A 27,661-nucleotide genomic window follows, 5' to 3' on the forward strand; every position below is an offset into this window, starting at 1 on the left:
TTAACCAAAGAGTGGCTTCCTTTCCACAGTTATGTAGACGAATATCACAATGATGAAGATGCCAAACACAGCCAGTTTCAGGCCCACTGGAAATGTTTCCAGGTTCTTGTTCCCAGCTCTCCTGTTGATCATGCAGAGGGCTCTCTCTCTGATGTTGCTGCATGCTTTGAGTCTGATGCTTGATGGTCTTGCAGCATACCTGTGAAAACAGCAGTGGCTCTTAGGGTTGTGTGTAACTGCTACCTGAGCACTCCCTTAAAATGTGTGGGACTTTGGGGCCAAGGGAGCGATCACAGTGGGGCTTCAGGGAGCGGGCCTCTACTCATTTAAAACCTACGCTAATTTTGTCGAGTAATATTAACAAGGTACCACCAGGGAGTTCCTGTCGAGGCCCAGCGGAAACGAATCTGACTAGGAACGATGAGATTGAGGGTTCGATCCCTGGCCTCACTCAGTGGGTTAAGGATCCGGCGTTGCCGTGGCTGTGGTGTAGGTCGCAGACATGGCTAGGATATGATGTTGCTGTGGCTGTGATGTAGGCCAGTGGCCATAGCTCTGATTGGACCTCTAGCCTGGGCCACAGGTGCGGACCTTAAAAGCCAAAAAAAAAAAAAAAAAGTACCACCAGGATGGGCGATTGCTAAAATCCCACAGAGTATTTATTCATGACCTACTTGTGTAACACCTTTCAGTGTTGGTTCAAGGCCACTTCAGGGACTTACAGACCCTCAGGTCTCCATTGGGGATGCATGTAAGTCGATAGGGGCATCAGTACGTGAACTTTCTCCTTTCTCTCTTCACAAATAAAAGCACTGCCTTTCAGGGTGGAGATGGGAACTACTTTTTTTTTTTTTGTCTTTTTAGGGCTGCACTAGCTGCATATGGAGGTTCCCAGGCTACAGACCAATCAGAGATACAGCTGCCAGTCTATACCTCGGCCACAGCAACACCAGATCCGAGCCGCATCTGCAACCTACACCACAGCTCACGGCAATGCCAGATCCTTAAACTGCTGAGTGAAGCCAGGGATTGAACCCCCAACCTCATGGCTCCTAGTCGGATTCATTTCCACTGCGCCACAATGAGAACTCCCCTGTTTCCTTATCTCTAAACAGGAGCAGTGAAATAGAGCATATAAAGCCCCTCCGGCTTTGAAATTGTGAGCTACGCCAATCTTTCTTCTTTCTCAACACATTCTTTTCAGACTCAAATCCTTCACGGAAATCTGAATAATAAACGTTTTTTTCCCCAGGAATTATCTAAAACAATATCTCCTCATATGCTAAGAAAGGCATTACCTTCTTCCCTCGGGATGCTTACAATCAAGGCAGGAGATATCTAGGGCTTTTGGTTTACCGGTGGAAGCCTCGGGTCTCTAGTGAAGAGAAAAAAATATATCAAGAATTTACTCTTTCTAATGTTTTGTACAAAGAAACCCCACCCCCTTTTCTTGGCTGTGCCCACAGCATACAAGAGTTCCCGAGCCAGGGATCCAGCCCAAGCCACAGCAGCAACCTGAGCCACAGCAGTGGCAGCACTGGATCCTTCACCACTAGGCCACAAAGGAACTTCAGAACCTTATTATTATTATTATTATTATTGTATTTTTAGGGCCGCACCTGCAGCATATGGAGCTCCCAGGCTAGGGGTCAAATTGGCGCTGCAGCCACTGGCTTACACCGCAGCCACGGCAACACTGGATTCGAGCTGCGTCTGCAATCTACACTGCAGCTCATGGCAATGCCAGATCTTTAACCCACTGAGCGAGGCCAGGGATCGAACCTGCATCCTCATGGATACTAGAAGAGATTCATTTCCGCTGAGCCGCGATGGAAACTCCCAGAACCTTATTTTTCACTCTAGAAAGTGTCATAAGACCTGAGGACTGGTACATTTTGGTAAATCAAGTAGATTAGTACTTCATAACACAAACTTTAAGTTTGACTTTATAATTAGCAAAAACATCCACGTTCAGAGGAGGACTATGTACGTCAGTGACTCACACACACACAATAGACACACCAGTAACAAGGGTCCCATGAGGCCAGCAGCATTCTGTTCTTAAGACTCTTTCTTGCACTCTCGTATTTGCACTTTTTTTTTTTTTTTTTTTGCTTGGGAGCTTTTTTTTTATGAGCCCGTGTCATCTTTAGACAAAGAACAAAGTTAGTTTAAAAAGCAAGTGGGTGATGAACAACGACTGGAAAATAATTTAGGAAAATGAAAAGGTCCTGAAAGAGGGATAGAAGGAGAGACAATTGCAGGGCTTTTTTCTCTTTTTTTCTTTCCCTCAAATTTCTTTCATGCTGGTATTTTTTTTTCAATAAAGTGAAAAGGCATGTCTCTTTAGGCCTTTGTTGCCTCCCTGTGAAATAGAATTGTAAAGATTAAGTGATTTAATACATGCTAAGTGATGACATTTCCTGGCACATGGTAAGCATTCAATAAACATTAGACATAATGGTTGTGATAACGATACTTTTCTTTTAATTTTTAAATTTTGGCTGCACCTGTGCATGAAGAATTTCCCAGGCTGGGGGTGGAACCTGTACCACAGCAGTGACCAGAGCCACAGAGGTGACAATGCCAGATCCTTAACCTGCTAAGCCACCAGGGGGTGTCACGGTAATTATTAATTTCATGTTGCTGTTTCTCTTCATATGTCTGGTACTCCTCATATGTCTGGTTCTCCATAATTATCTATTCATATTTAAGATTCAGGCCTTAAGGTGTTCCTGTCATGGTGCAGTGGTTAACGAATCTAACTAGGAACCATGAGGTTGCAGGTTCTATCCCTGGCCTTGTTCAGTGGGTTAAGGATCTGGCGTTGCCGTGAGCTGTGGTGTGGGTCGCAGACGTGGCTCGGATCCTGCGTTGCTGTGGCTCTGGTGTAGGCCAGCGGCTACAGCTCCGATTAGACCCTTGCTTGGCCTGGGAACCTCCACATGCCGTGGGAAGCGGCCCTAGAAAAAGGCAAAAAGACAAAAAAAAAAAAGATTCAGACCTTAATATCCTCAAATATCTGCAAAGTCCAGGCGGGGGACCTAGGAACGTGAAACGTGAAAATATGGAGTCAGATGATAGTACCAACTGCCATTTATCAAGTTCCTGGTCCCACTTCCCATGGACTCACGGAGGCCTACTAGACTCCCTTGCCTTCATCTAGTAGGCACTATCTTTGTTTCATTTTGGAGATGATAAGTTTGAGGCACAGAAAGTTTAGGTAACTAATCTAAGGTCACACAGTATTATCAATGGAACTCCATGCTGGAACCACTGACACTAGACTCCTCTCTACCCTTCAATTTCTTTCTTCCTTCCTTCATCTCTCTCTCTCTCTTTCTTTTTCTTAGGCAATCAAATTCTCCCTCCCTTCTCATTCCTCCTGCTGGCCTACACCACAGCCACAGCAACATGGGATCTGAGCCGTGTCTGCAACCTACACCACAGCTCACGGCAACGCAGGATCCTTAACCCACTGATCGAGGCCAGGGATCGAACCTGCATCCTCATGGATGCTAGTCAGATTCGTTTCCGCTGAGCCAAAATGGGAACTCCCCTCCCTCCCTTTCTTCCTTCCTTCCTCCCCCTCCCTCTTCCTTCCTTTCTGTGGAGTTCCCAGGTCACAAATCAGATCCAAGCTGCCCTTGTGACCTGGAGCCAGGGATTGAACCTGTGTCCTAGTGCTCCAGAGATGCTGCCGATCTCACTGCACCACAGCAGGAACTCCTCTGCACCTCCCCCCCACCAACTTCCTAAAGAAGATGTTCTCAACAGTGATTTAGTGATACCTGGGCGGGGTCTGTAGACAGCAGATGGTGGGAGCACCGTTTCTAGTGTGGACGCTGCGGTATATATACTACATCACTGTCCTGGGAGAAGGATGCAAAGGCTCCTGAGAAAGAGGGACTTTGAAAATTCTCTCCAGGGGGGCCCCCCCATGCTTGGCCCTGGGGGGTCTGTTCACCAAGAGACACTTCAAACTATTTCCAAGGGTGTTAGGAACCTCTTTTATAAGCACATTCTTTTCCTTAAAACTTTTTAATTACGGAAAGTTTCAAATATGCACAAAAGTAGACAATAGTATAAAGAACCTCCATGTACCCATCACATGCAACTTCTTTTTAATTCTCCTTAAATTTAAAAATAGATACGTTAAGTAAAGCACTGGGGTGGAAGTCTGTTGCCAAATCAAATTATAGGATTTCACAGCTCGTAGGCAATCAAATCCTCCCTCCCTTCTCATTCCTCCTGCCACGAGGAGGTTTAAGGATTTGATTTTCTTTTCATCTATAACTTATTGCCTTCACAGAGTTCTCCTACCGTATATAAAGGTGGACATTTTGATTTTCAAAAAAGGAGTAATTACGGCCTATCGATCTGCCTATCAGCCATCAGTAAAAATAATAATCACCAAGGCTGTATAATAGGGAAAAGGGCCATCGGTTAACACAGTAAACAGTATAAAAGTGTGCGTACACGGTGATTGCAACTATAAACGCAGGCTGCATTTGCACATAAACAAAACCTTGAAGGAAATTGAAATTTGAAATCCGTTTTGGCTTCAGGTGGCATGTTCGTATTTGATTTACTTCTCATCTTTAAAAAATCCCTTTAATGCTGCGGTAATATGATTTTCACTATAAACACCAGTTACAATGGAACTGAAAAATATTGCTGTTCATTAAAGCAATGGTTTAGTGAGGGGAAACGGCACCCATGGGGAAATGGAATTTCTCTGCTCCTTTCTCCCTATGCCCAGAGCTAGAATCTGCCAAGACAGCTGTTTTTGCAAAGCATTCACCACTGAGAGCCAGGGAATGCGTGGCCTCCTCCACTTTGCTCTGCTTTCCTGGCATTCAAATCAGAAAATCACACCCATCCACATATTACTGATCAGTTGTAGTTCTAAGTGCAACAGTTCTGAGGTATAGCAACACGCAATGAGGGTTTCATCGTAACACTAGCTAACTTACATAGCATTTCCTGTATGTTAGGCCCTGCTCTAAGCACTTTCCATAAATTCATTGAGTCTTACCACCTGTTAAGAAAGATGCTTTTATTTTTTATTTTTTGTCTTTCTGTCCTTTTTAGGGCCGCACCTGCAGCATATGGAGGTTCCCAGGCTAGGGGTCGAATCGGAGCTGCAGCCACTGGCCTACGCCAGAGCCACAGCAACTCGGGATCTGAGCCACATCTGCAACCTACACCACAGCTCACAGCAACGCCGGAACCTTTACCCACTGAGCGAGGCCAGGGATCGAACCCTCAACCTCATGGTACTTAGTCGGATTCATTAACCACTGAGCCACGTCGGGAACTCCGCTTTCATTTTTTAATTTTTAATTTTTATATATTTACTTACTTTACTTTTTAGGGCCGCACCTGTGGCATATGGAGGTTTCCAGGCTAGGGGTCCAATCGGAGCTGAACCTGCTGGCCTACACCAGAGCCTCAGCAAGGCCGGATCCGAGCCGTGTCTGTGACCAACACCACAGCTCATGGCAATGCCAGATCCTTAACCCACTGAGCGAGGAAGATGCTTTTATAATCCCCATTCTGCCAATGAGAAAATTGAGGCCTGGAGAGTTTAAGCAGCATGCCCATGGTCACAGAGCTGGAGAGACAGTGGAGCCAGGAATCAGCCCAGGCAGGAGTATTAGAGTCACTCCTCCTTACCATGCTGTACCGCTTAAAGATGCTGCTGCTTTACTAGAAGGGAATTAGAAATACCATGTCTGAATGTTTAATTTCTTGGGCATTGAACTTGCCTCTATGCATTTAATCTTCTAATGATGCTGAGATAAACATGGTCACCACTTTATGGATGAGGAAAGAGAGATTTATGGAGCTAAATTATTTGCCCCAGATTACACAATTAGTGAAAGGAATACCTGTAATTTAAATCCAGACCTTCTGGTTTCAATGTCTATGTGTTTTGGGTTTTGTTTTGGAAATTTTCTCTTGGAGAAACTCACCATTACAAATATATCAAAACAGGAGTTCCTGCTGTGGCACAATGGGATCAGTGGCATCTCTGCAGCGCCAGGATTCCGGTTTGATCCCCAGTCAGACACAGTGGATTAAGGATCTGGAACTGCAGCTCAGATCTGATCCCTAGCCCAGAAACTCCATATGCCTTGTGGCGCCCCCCCACCAAAAAAAAATCACAAATATATCAAAACATATCTTTAGGAGTACCCTCTGTGGTGCAGTGGGTTACTGATCTGGCTCATCTCTGTGGCATGGCTTGTCCCTGGCCCTGCAGTGGTGGGTTGTGGGATCTGGCGTTACCACAGGTAGGCCTCAGATTCCATCCCTGGTCTGGGAACTTCCATATGCCGCAGGTATGGCAGAAAAAGAAACAAAACAAAACAAAACAAAACCAGAAAACACATTTCTGAAAACTGTTTTCATTATTTGATAAATTATCCAATTATCAATTAATTTCCTGTGGAAGTAACACCTGTAGCCATCAAGTCTCTTCTTAAATATTTCAGATGAGTTGGCTTTTGAATAAGATTCTTCCAGGTGTACTATTTTGTGCTGATTCCGGCCTACTTATGCATATCATATTGAATCTGAAAGTGGATTATGTATGAGCTATTATGTCTTACTGTATTATGGTTAACTACAAAACACTAGGCTAACATCCAGAGCCGGAAAGGATGATAATCATTTTGTATTCTCATTAAATCATTACTCATCCAGGGAGTTCCCGTCGGGGCTCAGTGGTTAATGAATCTGACTAGGAACCATGAGGTTGCGGGTTCAGTCCCTGGCCTTGCTCGGTGGGTTAAGGATCCTGCGTTGCCCTGAGCTGTGGTGTAGGTGGCAGATGCAGCTCGGATTCCACATGGCTGTGGCTCTGGTGTAGGCTGGCGGCTACAGCTCTGATTCGACCCCTAGCCTGGAAACCTCTATATGCCGTGGGAGCGGCCTAAGAAATGGCAAAAAGACAAAAAAAAAATCACTACTCATCCAAAAGTGCATTTGGTTTTTGGAAAATGATCTACCTTGACTAAAGCCATTCATATCTACCTATAAAAAATACAAGTTTGTTTGCATTTCCACAAGAAGTATATTTTGCAGTGTAGCCCCAAACCTAGCAAGAAAAGTCATAGGCTGATACCTACAATTACAGGCAAAGAAGGGGTGCTGCATGCTGGGTTTCTCACCCTTCCTTTTTTCTTATTCTTCCATGACTCCCCCCCCCCCCACGGCTGTACCCATGGCATATGGAATTTCCCAGGCTAGGGGATGAATCAGAGCTTCAGCTGCCAGCCTATGCCACAGCCACAGCAACGCAGGATCTGAGCCACCTCTGTGACCTACACCACAGGTCATGGCAATGCTGGATCCTTAATGCACTGAACAGGGCCAGGGATCGAACTGGCATCCTCACAGAGACAATGTCAGGTCTTTAACCTGCTGAGCCAAAAGGGAACACCCCTTCCATGACCTCTTACTGTTGGACTCAGGAGAGTCGGAAGTCAGTGAAACGCCTGGAGGTGGGGATGAAATTCTCTCCCAACTAAAATGTGCTAAATTTTACAATCACTCTAATTCACGAATGCAATTTTTTGGAAAATGTCTATATGTAGAACCAGACATTTTTACCAATGACTTGGCAAACTGGCCATTGCAACCCTGCTTACAGGAAGAAAAAACCTTTTGATTTAGAGCTATTTAAAATTGAATTAGCCCAAATACTTTTATTGACTAAAATGATCAAGTTAATAAAAGATTTTACAATAATTTCAGACTCTTACTTCATCATTTTTAATCTCAACTCTGATTTAATAAAGCTTTTGCCTAAAACATTGTGTTCTTTTTTTTTTTTTGTCTTTTTGCCATTTCTTGGGCTGCTCCCGAGGCATGTGGAGATTCCCAGGCTAGGGGTCGAATCGGAGCTGCAGCCACCAGCCTGCGCCAGAGCCACAGCAACGCGGGATCCGAGCCGCATCTGCGACCTACACCACAGCTCACGGCAACGCCGGATCATTAACCCACTGAGCAAGGGCAGGGATCGAACCTGCAACCTCATGGTTCCTAGTCGGATTCGTTAACCACTGCGCCACGACGGGAACTCCAACATTGTGTTCTTTTAACCTAAGTAATGGTTTTGAATTAATTTAAAGCCTTTAAAAATAATCTGCATCACATTAACAAAATAAAGGTTAGGGAGTTCCCTGGTGGCCTAGTGGGTTAAGGATCCAGCATTGTCGCTGCTGTGACTTGCATTCGACCCCTACCTGGGAACTTCCACATTGCCCAGTCAAGGCCAAAAAAAGTAAGGTTAAAAACCTTGTGATCATCTCCATTCCTTTTTTTTTTTTTAATTCTCTAGAAAACCAGGAATAGAATGAGAACTTCCTTAATTTGATGAAAGATGACTTCTACCACCTACACCAAAAATATACTCATAGGGAAAATGTTAAAAGCATTTTCTTTAGAATCAGAACCAAGGAAAGAATTCCTACGATTATCCCTCTGATTAATACTGTAATAAAGAGGTTCTTAGCCATAAAATAAAAAATTAAAGGTAGTCAAACTGGACTAAAAAGAATCTAATAAAAATTATGATCCTTACAAAGAATTTACTGTTAGAAAATCCATATACAAAAGTCAACTGCGTTTCTATCTACCAACAACAAACCATTTAGAATATAATTTTAAAAAGATACTATTCCCAATAGCAACCTACCTAATGAAGCTACCGAATAAAGCTCACAAAAGACAAGTCTGACCCTCACTGAGAAAATAATAAAATTTCACTGAGGGACATTAAGGAAAATTTTAATACATGTAAAGAATATGAACAGGACAACTCAATAGAGTGAAGATCTAGTTCTTTCCAAATTAAGTTATAAAGTCCATAACATTTCAATCAAAATTCCAATCTGAATTTTTCGTGGAACTTGACAAATTTATTCTAAAGTTTATATGGAAGAACAAAGGGACAAGTAAAAAAAAGTCACCATTTAAAAACAAAAAACAGGTGGGGGAAGGGCTTGCCATGGGAATTAAGACATCCTGCTCTAGGCTCAGGCTAGACAAATTGATCAGAATAGAGGCCCCACTGTATTATTTTCTGATAAAACAAAAGATTTAAATAAGATCTGGAGTCTTGTAAATCAAGTGAGAAAAAATAGTAACAGATGCTAACACTGAGCGAACACAAACATTGAAATTATCTGATGAGATTTTAGAGCAGCCATCACAAAATGTTTCAAGAAACAATATGAGACATGTTTGAAACAAGTGAAAAAATATTAATTCTCTGCAGATAGCACAATATATCAAGAAAAACAAAGGGTAAATTTTAGAATTGAAGAAATTCAACAACCAAAATAAAAAACTGATGTAGATGGGCTTGATGGCAGAATGGAGAAGATGGAGAAAACAATCAATGTACTTGGAGACAGAAGTATATAAATCATCCAACACAAATAATAGAGAGAAAACAGACCAACCAACCAACCAACCAACAACCAGAGTCTCAAGGCCTTATTGGATTAGGATAGAGGATATAACATGTGTTGATGACATTTGTTGTCATCAGAATCCCTAAAGCAGCGGAGGATGAGGTCAAGCTACAAAAGTTATTTGAAGAAATAATGTCTGAAAATATCCCAAATTTGGCAAAAGGCACAAATCTACATATTCAAGAAACTGAATGAATTCCAAATAGGATAAACCCAAAGAAATCTATGCCAAGACACATCATAATCAAATTTCTGAAAACTTTTGTGTATCAAAGGACATCATCAAGAAAGTGAAAAGGCAGCCCACAGAATGGGAAAAATACTGGCAAGTCATATACTTGATAAGAGTCTAGTATTCAGAATATATAGAGAACTTTTATAACTCAACAACAAAAAGACAAAATATCTGGTTAAAATAAAGGCAAATGTCTTGAATAGACATTTCTCCAAAGAAGATGTATAAATGGGCAATAAGCACATGAAAAGATGCTCAAATCATTGGTCATTAAGGAAAAGCAAATCAAACCCACAATGAGATAGACACTACTTTACACCCACCAAGATGGTTATTATAAAAAAGTTGGGGTGGGATGAGAAGGGTTGGCAAGGATATAAAGTTGGAACCCTCACAAATAGGTAATAGGAATGTAAAATGCTGCAGCCACTGTGGAAAACGCTAGCCATTACTTAAAAAGTTAAATACGGAATTGCTGTATGACTCAGCAATTCCACTCCTAGGTATGTATCCTAAAGAACTGAACGCAGGTACTCAAATTCTTATACATGAATATTCATTCTCAGTATCCAAGAGGTTGAAAGAATCCAATTGTGCATCAATGCATGAATGAATAAACAAATTGTGGTATATCCATATAGTGGAATACTATTCAGTTATAAAAAAAGATACAATACATCTTGGATGAACCTTGAAAACTTTATGCTAAGTGAAAGAAGCCAATCACAAAATAGCATATACTGAATGATTCCACTTATATCTAGAAGTAAATTCATTGACACAGAAAGCAGATTCGTATTTGCCAGGAGGGGGTTTGAGGAATAGCTGCTTGATGGGCACTGAGTTTATTTTGGGGAGATGAAAATGTTTGGAAACTAAATAGAGGGAATGGTTTCAAAACATTATGAATGTCCTAAATGCCACTGAATTGTTCATTTTAAAAGAGTAAATTTTACGTTACGTGAATTAACCTCAATTTGAAAGAAAAGTCTGATTCCTATCATTGTACTGTGAATGTCCTTATGTTTTTAGTCTAAGGAAATACACACTGAAGTTTTGGGGAGGGAGTGATGGATGATGTCTATAATTTAGTTTGAGAAAAAAATAGATAAAATTATAAGAAAATTGTGATAAAACATGAAGACTTGGTAAATCTAGGTGAAGGCCATGGAAGAATTCTTTGTTGGAAACTTTTTGTAAGTTTGAAATTCTTCTTTAAAATTACATTTTAGGAGTTCCCATCATGGCTCAGGGGGAATGAACCTCACTAGTATCTGTGAGGAAGCAGGTTCAATCCCTGGCCTCACTCAGTGGGTTAAGGGTCTGGTGTTGCTGTGAACTGTGGTATAGATTGAAAACAAAGCTCGGATCTGGCATGGTATAGGCTGGCAGCTATAGCATTCAACCCCTAGCCTGGAAACTTCCAAGTGCTGTGGGTGTGGCCCTAAAGAGACCAAAAAAAAAAAAAAAATTACACTTTAAAAAAGACACCAAGAAAAGAGTGAAAAGACAAGCCTGCTGGTGGAGAATGTTAGTAATGAGAGAGGCTATCATATGTGGAAGCAAGGGTTATGCAGGAAATCTCTGAACCTCCCTCTTAATTTCTCTGTGAATCTTAAACTATTGCAAAAAAATTGTCTCAAAAAAAGATAATTCCAAACTACTGGAAGATATGTTCTACACTTACGACTGACAAAGGATTAGTATCCAAAATATATAAAGAGCTCTTATAAATTAACAAGAAAAAAGTAAACAATCTAACAGAAAAATGGGCAAGAGACATGAACAGGCATTTCACATATGAGAAAACACAAATGACTAACAAACATGGGGAAAGATGCTCAACTTATTAGTAATAAGAAAAATACCATCACAGTGAAATAACATCATAGTGAAATACCATCTTTTCCCCACTACATTGACAAAAATTAAATCTGGCAATACTACATTTTGAAGATGATTTAGAACAATGGTGCTCTTAAGATATTGCTGGTAGGGACAGAAAATGGTACAGCTACTTTGCAGAGCCATTTAACATGCTCTCCCTGGTTGAAGAGAGACCCATCCTTTGATTCTGCTACTAGCGGAGCAGATCTACTCCTAGGTATATTCATCCAATCAGAAAAATAATTCTTGTACATGAACACAATGTTTGTGGCAGCATTGCCTGTATTAGAAAAACTTTGAAACAATCCAAATGTCCAATAAAGAAATGGATATATTTTTGTAATAACTACATAGCAGTAAAAACGAATGAATTAAAGCTACAAATATTGGATGAAGCTCACAACATAATACTGAATGACAAAGGGAAGTTACAGAAGAATACTTATATTATATAATTCAAATAAAATCCATAATCATGAGAAACGAAACCAAAGTTTGTGGATACTGTAAAGAAAATGAAAACAATGGAAAGTAGAAAATTCAGGAGTTCACGCAGTGACACACAGGGTTAAGGACCTGGTGGCAGTGGTTGCAGCTGTGGCTTGGATTCAGACCCTGGCCAGGGAACTTCCATATGCTGCAGGTACAGTGAACATTCAGCTTGGTGGTTACTTTGGGGGAAAGGAAAGAAGAGAATATAATCAGGGAGGGAAGCAATGGGGTCTTCAACTGAATTAGCAATGATATTTTAAATCTCTGGAGGGGGAATTAATTGCTCATTATGTGATTTTTTATACCTTTTATGATGCATGTTATAATAAAATCTCAAAAAAATTTTTTTTCAGGTTTGAATTTTTCTTTTGCCCACTTGGGAAAATTCCAGGTACCCTTATGCTATAAATGCAAGCCCATTCTAACCCATTCTAACTCTGCTGATTTCTGTAGCATAGGAAATCAGCAGGTTTAATGTGTGAATGAAAAGGTCACCAACAAGTGCCTACCAGGGACTCTCATTACAAAGCAGTCATCAGAAGTCTTTGCTTCCGGAGTTCCCGTTGTGGCTCAGTGGTTAACGAATCTGACTAGGAACCATGAGGTTGTGGGTTCAATCCCTGGCCTTGCTCAGTGGGTTGAGGATCCAGCATTGCCATGAGCTGTGGTGTAGGTTGCAGACTTGGCTCGGATCCCGTGTTGCTGTGGCTCTGGCATAGGCCAGTGGCTACAGCTCCGATTAGACCCTTAGCCTGGGAACCTCCATATGCCACGGGAGTGGCCCTAGAAAAGGCAAAAAGACAAAAAAAAAAAGAAGCCTTTGATTCCGTAGTGAACAAAGTTTCTAGAGTCCTTTGGCAATACCAGAAGAAAAAAAAAAAAAAGACACTGGGGGGAGCTGTTTCACTGCTCAGATCCCTGGTTGTTTTTCATCCCCTTTGGTAACTTGATATCATGGAAAGGGCAACGGAATATAAAAATTGGGAGATGGCATTCTATGCTAGTTTTTCTTCTAACTCTGTGTGGTCTATCCCCTCTCTGCTTGTTTCCTCATCTGTAAGGTGAACCATATAGCCTCTTCCAAGAAGCCTCTTGGATAGGAAATTCCACAATCAATAATTACCTAGAGTAAATCACGCCTGGACTCATGAATTGTGATGATAGCGCTTGGTGCACATGAAACAAGTCCCAGGGGATTAAAATAACTCTGGGGTCCCAAGAGGTAAAACAGGAGACTCCTCTCCCCAAATAAATACATATATCTATACTCAGAATGCAAATTATCAATTAGCTAAAGGCGGTATGGTTCTAGTCCTAGCTGAAAGGGAAAGGAAAGCTGGGTTTCCTAAACAAATTCATATTTTTCCTACAGAAAGACCACCATTGCTCATAATTCACTTTTGTGAAAAGAAATCAATTTGCCTTTATTATCATCTTAGAATCATTGTAATCAGAGTTTGGTTTCACTATCTCTTCCTGCTGCTTTCGTATTTTAAAAAAACTGGATTCTATTACACAGGAAGAAGCAGCATGCAATCAATCAGATAAAGATACACTGATCATTAAGCATATTTAAGTATATCTAGCAGGAGGTCAGTATTTTTACAAGAAGAAGGTTAAATTACATTCTTTGTAAGGATGGCATTTAGCTCCCATTAGCAAATGTCATAGGTAAGAACAAAGGGCTTATTAAGTAGTTATAGAATACGTAATTTACTCTTCACTTTGACCCAACTGGAATATAAAAGTACTGCTGGGAATAAGGATGTTTTTCAATTAATTACGAAACTATAGGGAGCTCCTGTTGTGGCTCAGCAGAAACGAATCTAACCAGCATCCATGAGGACGCAGCTTCCATCCCTGGCCTCGCTCAGTGGGTTAAGGATCTGGCGTTGTTGTGAGCTGTGGTGTAGGTGGCAGACGTGGCTCTGATCTGGCATTGCTGTGGCTGTGGTGTAGGCCTGCTGCTACAGTTCCAATTCAACCCCTCCCCTGGGAACCTCCATATGCTGCAGGTGTAGCCCTAAAAAGACAAAAAAAAAAAAAAGAAGAAGAAGAAGAAGAAGAAACTACTGTAGAGCTATTTAATACTGGGTCTCCTAAAAATCTTTACATGCTACTGAAACCACACACTTAATGGTGGTCCTTTACTGTATATCTCCTTGGTACACTGGACTTTCCGATTGCAGCACTTGGTAGGCCCTGCACATGCCAATGATACAGGCCTACAAAATATCAGCAACAATAGCAATTGAGACACAAAGAGTAAAAATCCTATTAAAGTCCTGGAACAAAGACATTGAAACAGACCTCAGAATTGGAAACAAAAAAGAGACGTGAAACTTTCTTGCCTTTGTTTTCCTTTCCTGGATAGGCAGTGTGTCCTGCAGTGTGGAGCAGAGGGGATATGGTCAGCATGCCTGGAGGCCAGTGTAATGGAGTGGGGACTCTGTATATGGAGGGGGCATTGGGGGTGCCTGGTGGTTGAAGGACAGGACCAGTAGGGGAGGGAACAGCATGGAGGCTTTATTGTACCTTGTGTCCAAGGAAGAGAGACAGTTGAGAGGAGGGCCACATGGAGATGGTGGCATGTCCAGTGGCCAAAGAAATGATGATTGGGGGTTATGCAGACAAGGGGCTGGCTATCATGACTGAGAGAATGGTTACACCGAGAAAATTAGAAAATTGAGCGAAATGTAAATATACTGAAGATAATGGAAGTCAAGTTTCTCATTGTCAGAGAAGTGACTTACACCTTACAGAAAGGTGTACAAGTTAGAAAGAACACTGCAGTGTTGGTTTGCCATTGGAGGTCAATAAGGACTGATGGTTTTACAATGTGTACAGGGAGTTCCCTGGTGGCCTGATGGGTTAAGGACCTGGCATTGTCACTGCTGTGGCTCAGGTCACTGCAATGGCACGGGTTCGATCTCTGGCCTGGGAACTTCCTCATGACTCAGATGTGGCCCCCAAAAAGGTATACATAGGGAGAGAGAAAAATAGTGATAGATGCATATGTGCTCATACACACATTTATTTTCTGGCTCTGTCCACTAGAGGGCCTGGAAGCAATGACTCTCCAGTTGCAATGAGCTTATTGAAAGCCTTCGTCTTGGGTTGTTTTTGTTTGTTTTTGTTTTTGTTTTTGTTTTTTTGGCAACCTGTGCAGCAATTTGTGTAGAATCTCAGTGCCCAGACCAGGGATTGAACTCTGGGGCCACAGAGATGGATGCACCAAGTCCTAACCACTAGACCCCCAAGGGGATGCCCTAGATCTTGGTTTCTGAATATCATGCTACAGTAAAAGGAACCAGCACTCTAGGGGGCAGGAAAAGTACAAGATGGGTCTGAAACATCTTGTGCCAGAAACTGAGGACATGTTCAAGGAATAAGGAGGACGTGTCCAAAGGACAGCATCTCTAACTCGAAGGGGTCCCACTGACCCAATCTGGGACAACTTGCGCATTAAAACAAATACTATCAACAGATACAATCACTGAAGAGGCAGTGGCTTCATATGCCTATGGGTGCATGATGAAAGGAATGAAGCAACCGACCAATAAATAAATAAATAAATGAGGGAGAAGGGAAAGTCTTCCTTACAGCAGAATACTAACTGATAAATTAAGAAGAAATAATAGCAGTAGTCCATCTCAATGGGCCATCTGATAACGGAAGAAAGTGGATGGATGGGCTACCACTTGTGGGTGTGAGGCTAATGGATGAGGTGTGATGGGGCCCGCTATGTTGGTGTCATTTCATAATATTTCTCCACAAAGCACTGTTCAGCTCCAAAGGGGAAAACAGGATGGGTTTGGGGGAGAACACGGAGAGACAGCAACTTTTCCGGGTGATGAAGGCGAGCTTTACCAGCTGCGGAACAGAAGGACCTTGTTCCCTGATGTGACGCGGAAGAGCATGGCATCCTTTCTGAGGTACTCCTGCCAGATGCACGGCCTCTCTGAGAGTCAAAAGAAAACTCGTTCTGCAGAATGAAAGGCTTGTACTCTTTAAAATGAACAAGGGCATTTGACAGGAAAAGACTGAGGCACTGTTGCTCCAGATTGAAGGAGGCGGAAGAGACCCGATGACTAAAGGTGACAGGTGTTCCTGGACTGGCCGTGGACCAGAATGCAAAAGACAGTATTGGACCAGTTGGTGAAATCTGAATGGAGGCGGACTATTGGAGGGTAGCATTGAATCAATGTGCATTTCCTAACTTGGAGTGTTTCACAGTGGTTACGTGGGGAGGTCTCCTTTGGGGGTAGGCAGAATACATGCTGGAGAGCTGAGGGGCTGCATGTCTATGGTTTGCTCTTTGTGGTTCAGAAAGACATGATGGTAGGGTAGGGTATGTGTGCTCATTCAACACACAGCTCTTACAGAGAAGAAGCTTTCATTACATCTGTATGTTTAACAATATAAAAGCATCTCTGAGTCACATTCTATAGCACCTAGGAGTCCAATACTAAATATTCAGTTCTCATTATACTATTTTTCACTAAGTATATTGTTTTGTATGACAGAATATCATGCTGTTTACATAATAATGGTAATGATAAGAATAGTTTTTATTTGTACTTAGGTAACTCTCACACACACACACACACACACACACACGCATACACAACAAGACCCTACTGTAGAGCACAGGGAACTATACGTCAGTATTTTGTATTAACTTATAAGAATAAAGAATAAAGAATCTGAAAAAAAATCACATATATATATCTATATAACTGAAAGGCTATGCTGTGCACCTGAAACTGACGCAACATTGTAAATCAACTATATTTCAATTTAAAAATGCGTGGCAAAAAGTAATCATTGGGTTATCTGGGATGTGGGAATTCTATGTACTACTCTTACAACTTTCCCTAAGTTTGAAATTAACAAATAGATTTTTCAAACAATTTTTTTTTTGTCTTTTTGCTATTTCTTTGGGCCGCTCCCGTGGCATATGGAGGTTCCCAGGCTAGGGGTCGAATCGGAGCTGCAGCCACTGGCCTACACCAGAGCCACAGCAACGCGGGATCCGAGCCGCGTCTGCAACCTACACCACAGCTCACGGCAACGCCAGATCCTTAACCCACTGAGCAAGGGCAGGGACCGAACCCGCAACCTCATGGTTCCTAGTCGAATTCGTTAACCACTGCGCCACGACGGGAACTCCAGATTTTTCAAACAATTTTTAAAGAGGCAGGGGATGGATTTAAACATAATGTTGAGAAGATGGAACCCTATATACTGGGAGGGCATATATGACCTTTTTTGGCTGTGCCCGTGGCATATGAAAATTCCCAGACCAGGGATTGAATCCAAGCCACAGCAGTGACACTGCCAAATCCTTAACTGCGAGGCCTCTAGAGAATGCCTGACTTTTTTAAAAAAAGGTTTGTCTGCCTCATTCAACACACAGCTCTTGTAGAGAAGAATCTTTAAATACATCTGTATATTTAATAATATAAACATATCTGTAGGCACCTATGCGTCATATTCTATAGCACCTAGGAGCCCAATACTAAATACTCAGTTCTCATTATACTGTTTTTCACTAAGAATATTGTTTTATCGGTGCTTTTTATATAATAATAGTAATGGTAAGAATAGTTCTTATTTGTGCTTAGGTAACTCTTACTCTATTTTACATACTTCAACTTAATCCTCACAAGACTCTATGTAGTTGAGACTATTACTATCCTTATTTATAGATGAGAAAACTAGGACACAGAGATGGCAAGGGTCTTAAGTTCTTGGAAGAACTGGGATTTGAACCCAGGCAGTCTGACTCTAGAGACTTTTTTTTTTTTTTTGGTCTTTTTAGCACCATACTCGCGGTACATAGAGGTTCCCAGGCTAGGGGTCGAATCAGAGCTCTAGCTGCCGGCCTACCCCACAGCCACAGCAACGCAGGATCTGAGCCATGTCTGTGACCTACACCACAGCTCATGGCAATGCCAGATCCTTAACCCACTGAGCAAGGTCAGGGATCGAACCTGCATCCTCATGGATGCTAGTTAGGTTCACTAACTGCTGAGCCACGATGGGAATGCCTAGAGCTTATTTTTGATGCACATGTTCTTTGTTTCCAGAGCTCTGTTTAGGTTTCTACAAGACAGAAACTTGGTACCGTGATAAACAGTTGTTAACTCACAGTCTAAGACCCAGGGATGGAAGCTCTGTTGCAACCATTCCCAGGATGGTCATTAATTCACTAGGATCTAAGCATCATCTCTCAAGAGAAGGCATTAAGGTCTGTCCAGGAGATGGATCAGACTAGGAAGTCAGAACACAAGATCATCAGCATCAGTGTAGAACAAAACCTCCTTTCCATTCAGACAACGGGACTGAGTAATCCATCCCCACCTCCCTTATCCCTGGCATTGAGTTTAAACACAGGGGATTTCAACAAAGGTTTTTTGTGTTCCCCCCCCCCCTGGCCTTTTTAGGGCTGTACCCTCAGCATATGGAAGTTCCCAGGTTAGAGGTCGAATTGAAGCTGCAGCAGCCAGCCTACACCACAGCCACAGCAACGCCAGATCCCAGCCACATCTGTGATCTACACCACAGCTCATGGCAATGCCGGATTCTTAATCCACTGAGCGAGGCCAGGGATCGAACCTGCAACCTCATGGATACTAGTTGGGTTCTTAACCCCCTGAGCCACGAACAGGAACTGCATCCTTGAGACTGTAGATTATTTTGCTTCCATACTGCCCACCAATCCCATTTTTCCCTCTTTAGCAGAAGGGGTCTTACAACCTAAGTTAAATACATTGGCTCAACTCCATCCTTCATCAGTGGAAGCATAAACTGTGTCCAGAGTCTCTCTAATGAACAAAACATTGACGTGGCTTTCTCGGTGGTCATAATCACCAAATCAAATGGGCTGCGTATGTGAGGTGATGAAACACACACATCACAGTATTAAATAGTGCCCCCAAATCAACATAATCCAATCTCAAACTGGTTTGTATTCCACTAGAACCCTACTAAATTGAGGGGAAAATGTGTGTTCATTGTTGTTTCAAAGAAATGCCAATTCTACCTTTGCAGATTCTTATATAGGACTGTTAGGTACAGACCAGTGCTCTTACATAATTAAAGTCTATGGTCTTAGACAAACGTTTCAATAAACACATTTTCTACCACCTTTTACATGGAAATGTAAGTGCTTATTTACATTTACGTTCAGATTTAAAATGGAACAGATGTCTTGGGGCTCCTCTGAGAAGCAAAATGGCTTATATATATATCCTTCAGATCAAAACATTTTATGCCATCACAAACTTTCTATTTAATTCTATGGCCAATTCAAAATATTGATGTGGTTTTACTGGGAGTTCACGTAAAGCAAAGGCTGAAGGGCACTGGTCCCACCTGATGCATTTTAAACACTCAGGCTGCTGATTCTCCCCGTCAGTGTCTTTGCAGGAATTACAGAGGTGTGGTGGATGGCAAGGAATCCTTTAATGAGCCATTGGGAAGATTGAAAAAATCTTTTCAGAAAATTTGATATCAGAATTCCTTCATCAAATTTGAATTATGTTTAAATGGGAAGCTAGGGCTGCCGTGTACGGCAAGAATGTTTATTCGGGGGTTTCTTTTCATTTGGTATTTAAACCCAATAGTTTAAATCGAGATCATAATTGTAAACTTACCTCTTTGTCATTAGAGCTGTTTGGTAGATGTGATGAGGTGCGTTTTGAGCCCCTACTATGTGCCAAAGCCTGTGACAGCCACTGAAGGGGATAAAAGGCAATTGTAAGGGATGCACAGGATTGGCCTTTGAGATGTTCCTTACGTGATCCCAGGACTTTAACAGCAGGAAAAATGGGGAGGAGGATGGGAAAGTGAAAGGAATTCCAGGCATAAAGAACAGTTGAGAGAGTTCCCGCGCTGGCTCAGTGGTTAACGGATCCGACTAGGAACCATGAGGTTTCGGGTTCGATCCCTGGCCTTGCTCAGTGGGTTAAGGATTCGGTGTTGCCGTGAGCTGTGGTGTAGGTCGCAGATGCGGCTCGGATCCTGTGTTGCTGTGGCTCTGGCATAGGCCGAGACTACAGCTCAGATTAGACCACTAGCCTGGGAACCTTCATGTGCCTCGGGTGCAGCCCTAGAAAATGCAAAAAAAGTAATAAATAAAAAATAAAGAACAGTTGAGGCAAAGGCACGCGGGAAGTTAAAGTGTGAGAGGGACAGAAACAAATAAGTATCTTTTGGGCCAGATGACAAGGGAGGTAAAGTGACAGGAGACACTGGCGTCGCCTCACATTGTAAGGATCTTGTTCTAAAGTCTCCAGTCAGGACTTCCCATCGTGGCTCAGTGGTATTGAACCTGACTAGGATCCAAGAGGAGGCGGGTTCGATCCCTGGCCTCGCTCAGTGGGTTAAAGATCCAGCGTTGCCACGAGCTGTGGTGTAGGTCCCAGACTTGGCTTGGATGCCACATTGCTGTGGCTGTGGCGTAGGCCGGCAGCTGCAACTCCAATTCAACCCCTAGCCTGGCAAGGTCCAGGGTGTGGCCCTGAAAAGACAAAAAAATAAAAATAAAAATAAATAAATAAAGACTCCAGGCGATTTAATAATGTGATTTGATCTCTGCTAGTAGATCTGAACCTGAATTGGGAAAACTTGGAGGCAGAGGCCAGTTAGGGAGATTTTGCAACTGTTCAAATTTTTTTTTTTTTTTAAAGTATACGGATGCAAGCTAGGACAGCAGTGGTGGGAAGAGAAGGAAGGGTAGTTTTTTAAAATGCATAATCCTAAACCACAGGACTTGGCACCTGTTTATATGTGAGCAACTGTGGGGAGTGGGCATTTCAGGATAACGCTTGAGGCTCTGACCCTGGACAGTGGAAGGTGGTGTAAGAAGCAGGATTGAACAGGAGCCACAAATGCAGTTTGGGGGTGAGGGAAAATGAGCTTAGTCCTGGATCCCCTGAGTGTGCAGGGAGAAATATAAATACATTTGACTAACCCCATCTTTGTAAGTGTTTGTTGGGTGAATGCAGGAAGGAGGGAAAGAAGGAAGGGGAAGAGGGGAAGGAAGGAAGGGAAGGGGAGAAGGAAGGAGCCAGCTGGAGGCAGTTGGATACCCAGGCTTAAGCCTCGGAGAGGAAGCCTGTACAGAGATTCGAGGCGGAATCATGACAGAGAGGCAGGAAGCAAGGGAAACGATGCAGAGCAGGAAGGGAAGGGGCTGAAGACAGACCTCAGGCCCCAGTTCATTTAGGGGCCCAAAGACAGAGCCAGCTCCGAACAGGCGGAGGGGCAGAACCAAGAATGGAGAGAGCACGGAGTTGCCATAGTCCAAGGTGGCAGGTGTCTCTACATAAGGAGGGACAGTGGTCCACAGACCTCGAAGGGGTCTCTAGAGCTGGGGACTTGGAGTTCATTATGGGAGCTAGTGATGCACCTGTTCCTAGGCTGAGACCTTTACCTGCCTCTCTCTTCCCAGCCGCCCTGTGCAGGCGCCACTGTGAAACCACACGAAGGGAAGCTTAGATCTGTTAAAGTCGCACAACTAGCAAGGGGAAGGGTGGGGGCACTTAGTCAGCTGGGCCTCACCCCAAACTTGTTACTCTTACACAGCAGGCTGGGTGCTGCAAAGGCGATGTGGGTGGAGACCAGACTTCAGGGTGTGTGTGTGTGTTTATGGGAGAGAGAGAGAGAGAAAGGGAATAGGAACTCCCATTTTTTCCACCCTCACCATAGGTTTATATGCAACCATGGGTGGCAAAAGGAGAGAGGATGACAGCTGGAGGAGAGAGAGGGTGGCTGCTCTTTTAGGGACAGGCAGGAGGACACAGCTCCTCTGTTACTTGATGACTCTGGGTCCTGAGCTAGGACGTAGAAATGGTTTCAGGAAACAAGAGACCTGCGTTAAAATGAACTTTTTTTTTTTTTGTCCTTTTAGGGCCGCACCCATGGCATATGGAGGTTCCCAGGCTAGGGGTCTCATCGGAGGTATAGCTGCAGGCCTACACCACAGCCACAGCCACGCTGGATCCTTAACCCACTGAGTGAGGCCAGGGATCGAACCCACAACCTCATGGTTCCTAGTCAGATTCGTTTCTGCTGCACCACGACGGGAACTCCCAAATCAGCTTTTTTAAACTAGGATTTTACCTTTCTTAATACAGATGAAAAGTTCTATTTCCTATATTTAATATATGGGTAAAAGTATTCATGCAGTAGAATTGTACCTACTTTTTTGGGTCCCTTGTTTTTTTCTGGTGAGAGTATGATATTTCCTTTCAAAATGATAGTGGCATTAAGCTCTGGATCATGGGAAAACAAAAGGAAAATAGGCCATGAGAACATACGAGCTAGCACAGGGAGCACACACCAATTGTAGGAATGAATTCTCTCAGTCATAGGGCAAAAGATTTTTGGAAGGGGAAGAAAATTCACTTGGCCCTTCTAAGGGAAAAAAGCATTTCTGCAGTGGTCTTTGTGGAACACACAGGCCTTCCCCCAGGAAAATGGGGAGGGCACCTTTCTGTACATTGTGGAGCCTGAGCTGGCTGCCTGTTTTTGTTTTTGTTTTATTTTATTTTTATTTTTATTTGCTTTTTAGGGCCACACCTGTGGCATATGGAGGTTCCCAGGCTAGGGGTCAGATCAGAGCTATAGCTGCTGGTCTACACCACAGCCATAGCAACGCCAGATCGGAATGGCGTCTTTGACCTACACCACAGCTCACAGCAACACTGGATCCTTAACTCACCGAGTGAGGCCAGGGATTGAACCTAAAACCTCATGGTTCCTAGTCGGATTCATTTCCACTGTGCCACATGGGGTTTGCTTTTTAGGGCTGCACCCACGGCATATGGAAGTTCCCAGGCTAGGGGTCAAATCAGAGCAGCAGCTGCCAGCCTATGCCACAACTACAGCAATGCCAGATCCTTGACCCACTGAGCAAGGCCAGGGACCAAACCCGCATCCTCATAGATACTAGTCAGGTTCCTTTCCGCTGCACCACACAGGGATTCCTGGCTGCCTGTTTTTAGTCTAGTCATTCATCACCCCTTCAAATCAGCTCTGAGTCTCATGCATCCCTAATTGTCAAGATAGGGCAGAGGGGATTTCTCTGTATTCAGAGAAGCATCCAGGGGAGGGAAGGCCAAATCTAGGCTGAAAGCCTTTAAAATCGGGGCAACAGCCAAGAGAAGGAAAGGTTGTCATTAACCAACTCTTGGCTTCAGCCATTGGAGAAGTATTCTGATAAACTTGGAGCAATCGTGTGTTGTTGCACATTCAGCAGAGGTTTTAGTCGAAGGGGTTTTGTTTATTTATTTATAGGGCCATACTTGTGGCCTACGGAAATTCCCAGGCTAGGGGTCAATTCAGAGCTGTAGCTGCCAGCCTACACCACAGCCACAGCAATGCCAGATCCGAGCCATGTCTGTGACCTGCACCACAGCTCAAGGCAATGCTGGATCCTTAATCCGCTGATCGAATGGATGGAACCCACATCCTCATGGATACTAGTCAGATTTGTTACCGCTGAGCCACGACAGGAACTCCTGGAGGGTGTTTTAAATGAGGTCCCCAAGTCAAATATATTGGGGAGGTTTGAAAAGAAGTTAGATCATTAAAGCTATGTCCGCCTAGGGCCAAAACAATGAATGAAAGTGAGAAAAATCAAATGCATCCATTGTTTGGAGGACATAATGCTCAGCCTCAGGTCTGGAACCTCCCTGCCCCCTCCACCACAACCCCACCTCAGGACTAGCTGTTTCTATTAAATGCCCAAGTCTGAAAGTCCACGAGACCCCTCCACTCCTATGGCACCAGGTCTATGAGGCTCCTCCAAGGAGCAAATTCAAATGTCCAATGCAGACCTGACCTTGAGAAGCAGGTTTTCTACTTGGACTAACCACTGGCCATTGACCTTGCAGAATTGCTTTACAAGAGTAGGACTGAACTTGGAGTTCCCTTCTTGGCACAGTGGTTAACGAATCTGACTAGGAATCATGAGGAGGTTGCAGGTTTGATCCCTGGCCTCGCTCAGGGGGTTAAGGATCCCGTGTGGCTGTGGTTGTGGTGTAGTTCGCAGGCTCGGATCCTGCGTTGCTGTGGCTCTGGCATAGGCCGGTGGCTACAAGCTCCAATTAGACTCTTAGCCTGGGAACCTCCATATGCCGCAGGAGTGGCCCTAGAAAAAGGCAAGAAGATCAAAAAAAAAAAAAAAAGAGTAGGACTGAACCAGAGCTTCCGCCTCTGACCTGATTGCCTGCAGTTGGCTAGCATCAGTGGACTGTCTCAAGCAATAGCAAAGCTTGCAAATCAAAGGACCAGTTGTCTGCTAGCCCTAGCTCAAATGCACTGCTGTGGGAGGCTGCATGCTGAGAACAAGGATGGCCTGGCTTATGACCACAACAGCTTGCTTGTGCAGCGCTGACCTGCAGTCCTAGGCAGCTGTAAGCCTTCCTCTCCGGAATCTTCTAGTCTGACACTGCAGAGGGCTGGTCTAGACCCTTTAGCTCCTGTCTCCGGCAGGGAACAGAGCAGCCCCAGGTCTGGGTCAAGATTCTGAACACCTCCCAGATGTAGACATTGCCTGGGGTAGCCCTTTGTCCTGAGGTACCCCCATGCTAACTGGTCAGCTCAGGGGCCAGTGGGGTCTGTCTCCAAACCCTGCTGCCCTTTCTAGAAGAGTCCAGCCATGCCAGACCCTTGGGGTAAAGCTCTCAGCACTTGCCCCACATCCAGTACCAGGCATTCCAGGGGATTTTTCAGAAGGCCCCAGGCACTTATGTTGTTTGTTGAACTATTTGTTTGTACTGTATGAAATTGCCTTTTTTTAAGTAGAGCAGATATGGTCAAAAATATCATGTACTCATCCTCATAGTAGAAATTATGGAGAAGTGTAGGGTATGTGATAGAGAGAACACAGTTAGGACAGCCATACCCAGGTTCAAATCTTAGTTCTGTCACTTTTTTGTCACAGTATATGCAACATATATGAATTCCTGCTATGTGCCTAGTGCTATTCTGGGACCTGGACACAGGGTGGTAACAAAGACAGACGAGTCTTCCTCTTCATGGTACATTCTACTGGATGCTTACCTCTTAGGGTAAATGAGATGATGTATATTAGGCACGAAATGCATTGGTGACTTTTTTTTTTTTGTCTTTTTGCCTTTTCCTGGGCCGCTTCCATGGCATATGGAGGTTCCCAGGCTAGGGGTCGAATGGAGCTGTAGCCACCAGCCTGAGCCAGAATCACAGCAACACGGGATCCGAGCCACGTCTGCAACCTACACCACAGCTCACAGCAACGCCAGATCCTTAACCCACTGAGCAAGGCCAGGGATTGAAGCCACAACCTCATGGTTCCTAGTCGGATTCATTAACCACTGAGCCACGACGGGAACTCCTGCATCGGTGACTTCCAATAAATGTTAGTTTCTGTTATTTTACTGTAGCTCACATAGGACTCCTGATAAATATGTATTGAATGAAAGAGCCTTGGAATGCATTGTGGGAGCCCAAACTAGAGACCCCTGCAGGAGAATAGTGTCCCTGGGGTGGGTGGGGGGCACTGAAAGTGACTCCAGAGGCCACTGCTCCCCAGCTGTGGTCAGCTCCCATTAAGTCAGGAAGGCAGTAGGCATAGGAGATGTTGAGTGAGTTATAATCTGGTTCATCTTTCTTAATGGATGTGCCATCCCTTTATCCAAAGGAAATGATTGTCCAATGTATTGACTGAGGCAAAGCAGAGGTGGAGACCTCAAAGGAGACCTGGAAATGACCTGTAGGAACTTCTGGTTTTAGAAATCAAACACAGAAGCAGCTCTGGTTAGTAAGAGAATGTGCAAATTGACCAGTCCTTCCCCAGACTGTTCCCCCATTGAGTCCCTGGCAGGAAGACAGACATGGAGTCACAGATTCCTTTTGCAACCCAGGACCCTGTTTTTCAGGCTCTGTGTGCAAACAGGCCACATGGATATTTCACAGGTTACCCTGCCTACCATTTAAACCTGCATACATCATGCTGGCCATGGTCTGAGTAAGAGCGCAGCAGCTACCTAGCAAAACAGCTTTTTTTTGTGTGTGTCTTTTTGCCTTTTCTGGGGCTGCTCCCATGGCATATGGAGGTTCCCAGGCTAGGGGTCTAACCAGAGCTACAGCTGCCAGCCTACGCCAGAGCTACAGCAACGCAGGGTCCAAGCCACCTCTGCAACCTACACCACAGCTCACGGCAACGCCGGATCCTTAACCCACTGAGCCAGACCAGGGATCGAACCTGAAACCTCATGGTTCCTAGTCGGATTCGTTAACCACTGAGCCACGACAGGAACTCCAGAACAACTTCTGATGATACCTTCACTGTCATCATAGTCCTGAGCTCTGTCCAGTTCTCTGGGTCCGTTCACCACAGGCGATGCACAGGGAGTGGAGACCAACAATTGCATTAACTTCTTTTCATACACTTTTCTGGTGGAAGCTGAGGAGGAATGTGGAGAGTCGTTTAGTTGCTCTGATTATGTATGTGATCTCACTGGATTTCAAATATTTCCCAACTCAGATCTGTATTCATCTGTATTTCACGGTTGGCTAATTATGGCTTTTACAATGAGGTGGACCCCATGACTACTCGACGTACCCCTTTCCTTCCGCAAACACTTAAGGGGAGGCCTCTATGAATTAGCCATGGGGTCAGGCATTGGATACGTCAGAAGACAAACTTGTACATCCTATATGGGAAATATGGACAGTAAATGCATAAATAGCACAGTGCACATACGAGAAATGCAAAAGGAAGGGAGTTCCCTGGCGGTCTAGTGGTTAGGATTCAGTGCTTTCACGGCAGCAGCTCAGGTTCAACTGAGATCCTACATCAAGCCACTGCCTGCCACAGCCAAGAAAACAAAACAGAAATGCAACAAAACAAAAAAAAAGCCCAAACAACCCAGGGTGATATAATCAAGAAGTCACAGGTTCTCACTGTTGGAAAAAAACCAATCCTTTCTCCCTGGCACCATATTTACCAATCTGTGAGTTATTTATGGCCTCTTCCCTCTATGGTTTTCTCTTTTTTATTTTTATTTTTATTTTTTGTTTGTTTTTTCTCTCTTTTAAGGGCCGCACCCACGGCATAATGGAGGTTCCCAGGCTAGAGGTTGAATCAGAGCTGCAGCCGCTGGCCTACACCACCGCCACAGCTATGCCCGATCCAAGCCACATCTGCGACCTACACCACAGCTCATGGCAACACCAGATCCTTACCCCACTGAGCGAGGCCAGGGATCGAACCTGCCTCCTCATGGATCATAGTCAGATTCGTTTCCGCTGAGCCATGATGGGAACACCTCTATGGTTTTCTGTTTTTTAAAAAGAATTTTTCCTATTTCTATTTTAATGGTTTTCATTGCCTATGTTCCTTCCCTTGTAAAGAATTCTCCACCTGTGGAGACAGCTTATAAGCAAGAATCAACTAGTCTTTAATAGTTGCTGCATACATACGCAGGATTGGGCCAGGTGAAAAGCCAAGCTTGTCGAGTTCACTCTGCAATTCTTCATCACTCAGACACCTCACGTCCACCAT

General features: G+C 43.7%; 1 protein-coding gene across 1 annotated transcript; it reads right to left on the bottom strand.

Annotated features, from left to right (window-relative positions):
- On the bottom strand, positions 1–27,661 carry LEMD1 (LEM domain containing 1). The gene is made up of 5 exons (XM_047754316.1): positions 27,580–27,661; positions 26,438–26,560; positions 22,315–22,385; positions 1,299–1,375; positions 1–199 (listed from the first exon to the last, which is right to left on the bottom strand). Exons 1-5 carry the CDS (start codon positions 27,659–27,661, stop codon positions 1–3), a joined length of 552 nt encoding a protein of 183 aa, XP_047610272.1.

The sequence above is a fragment of the Phacochoerus africanus genome, chromosome 11, assembly GCF_016906955.1.
Source record: "Phacochoerus africanus isolate WHEZ1 chromosome 11, ROS_Pafr_v1, whole genome shotgun sequence".
NCBI lineage: Eukaryota > Metazoa > Chordata > Mammalia > Artiodactyla > Suidae > Phacochoerus > Phacochoerus africanus.

Coding starts and splice junctions, on each gene's coding strand:
- LEMD1 (XM_047754316.1), bottom strand. CDS start 27,661: ATGGTGGACGTGAGGTGTCTGAGTGATGAAGAATTGCAGAGTGAACTC. Junction 22,386..26,437: donor GGACTATGATGACAGTGAAG/GTATCATCAGAA, acceptor CCCATGATCCAG/AGCTTAATGCCACTATCATT. Junction 200..1,298: donor AAGCATCCCGAGGGAAGAAG/GTAATGCCTTTC, acceptor CTGTTTTCACAG/GTATGCTGCAAGACCATCAA.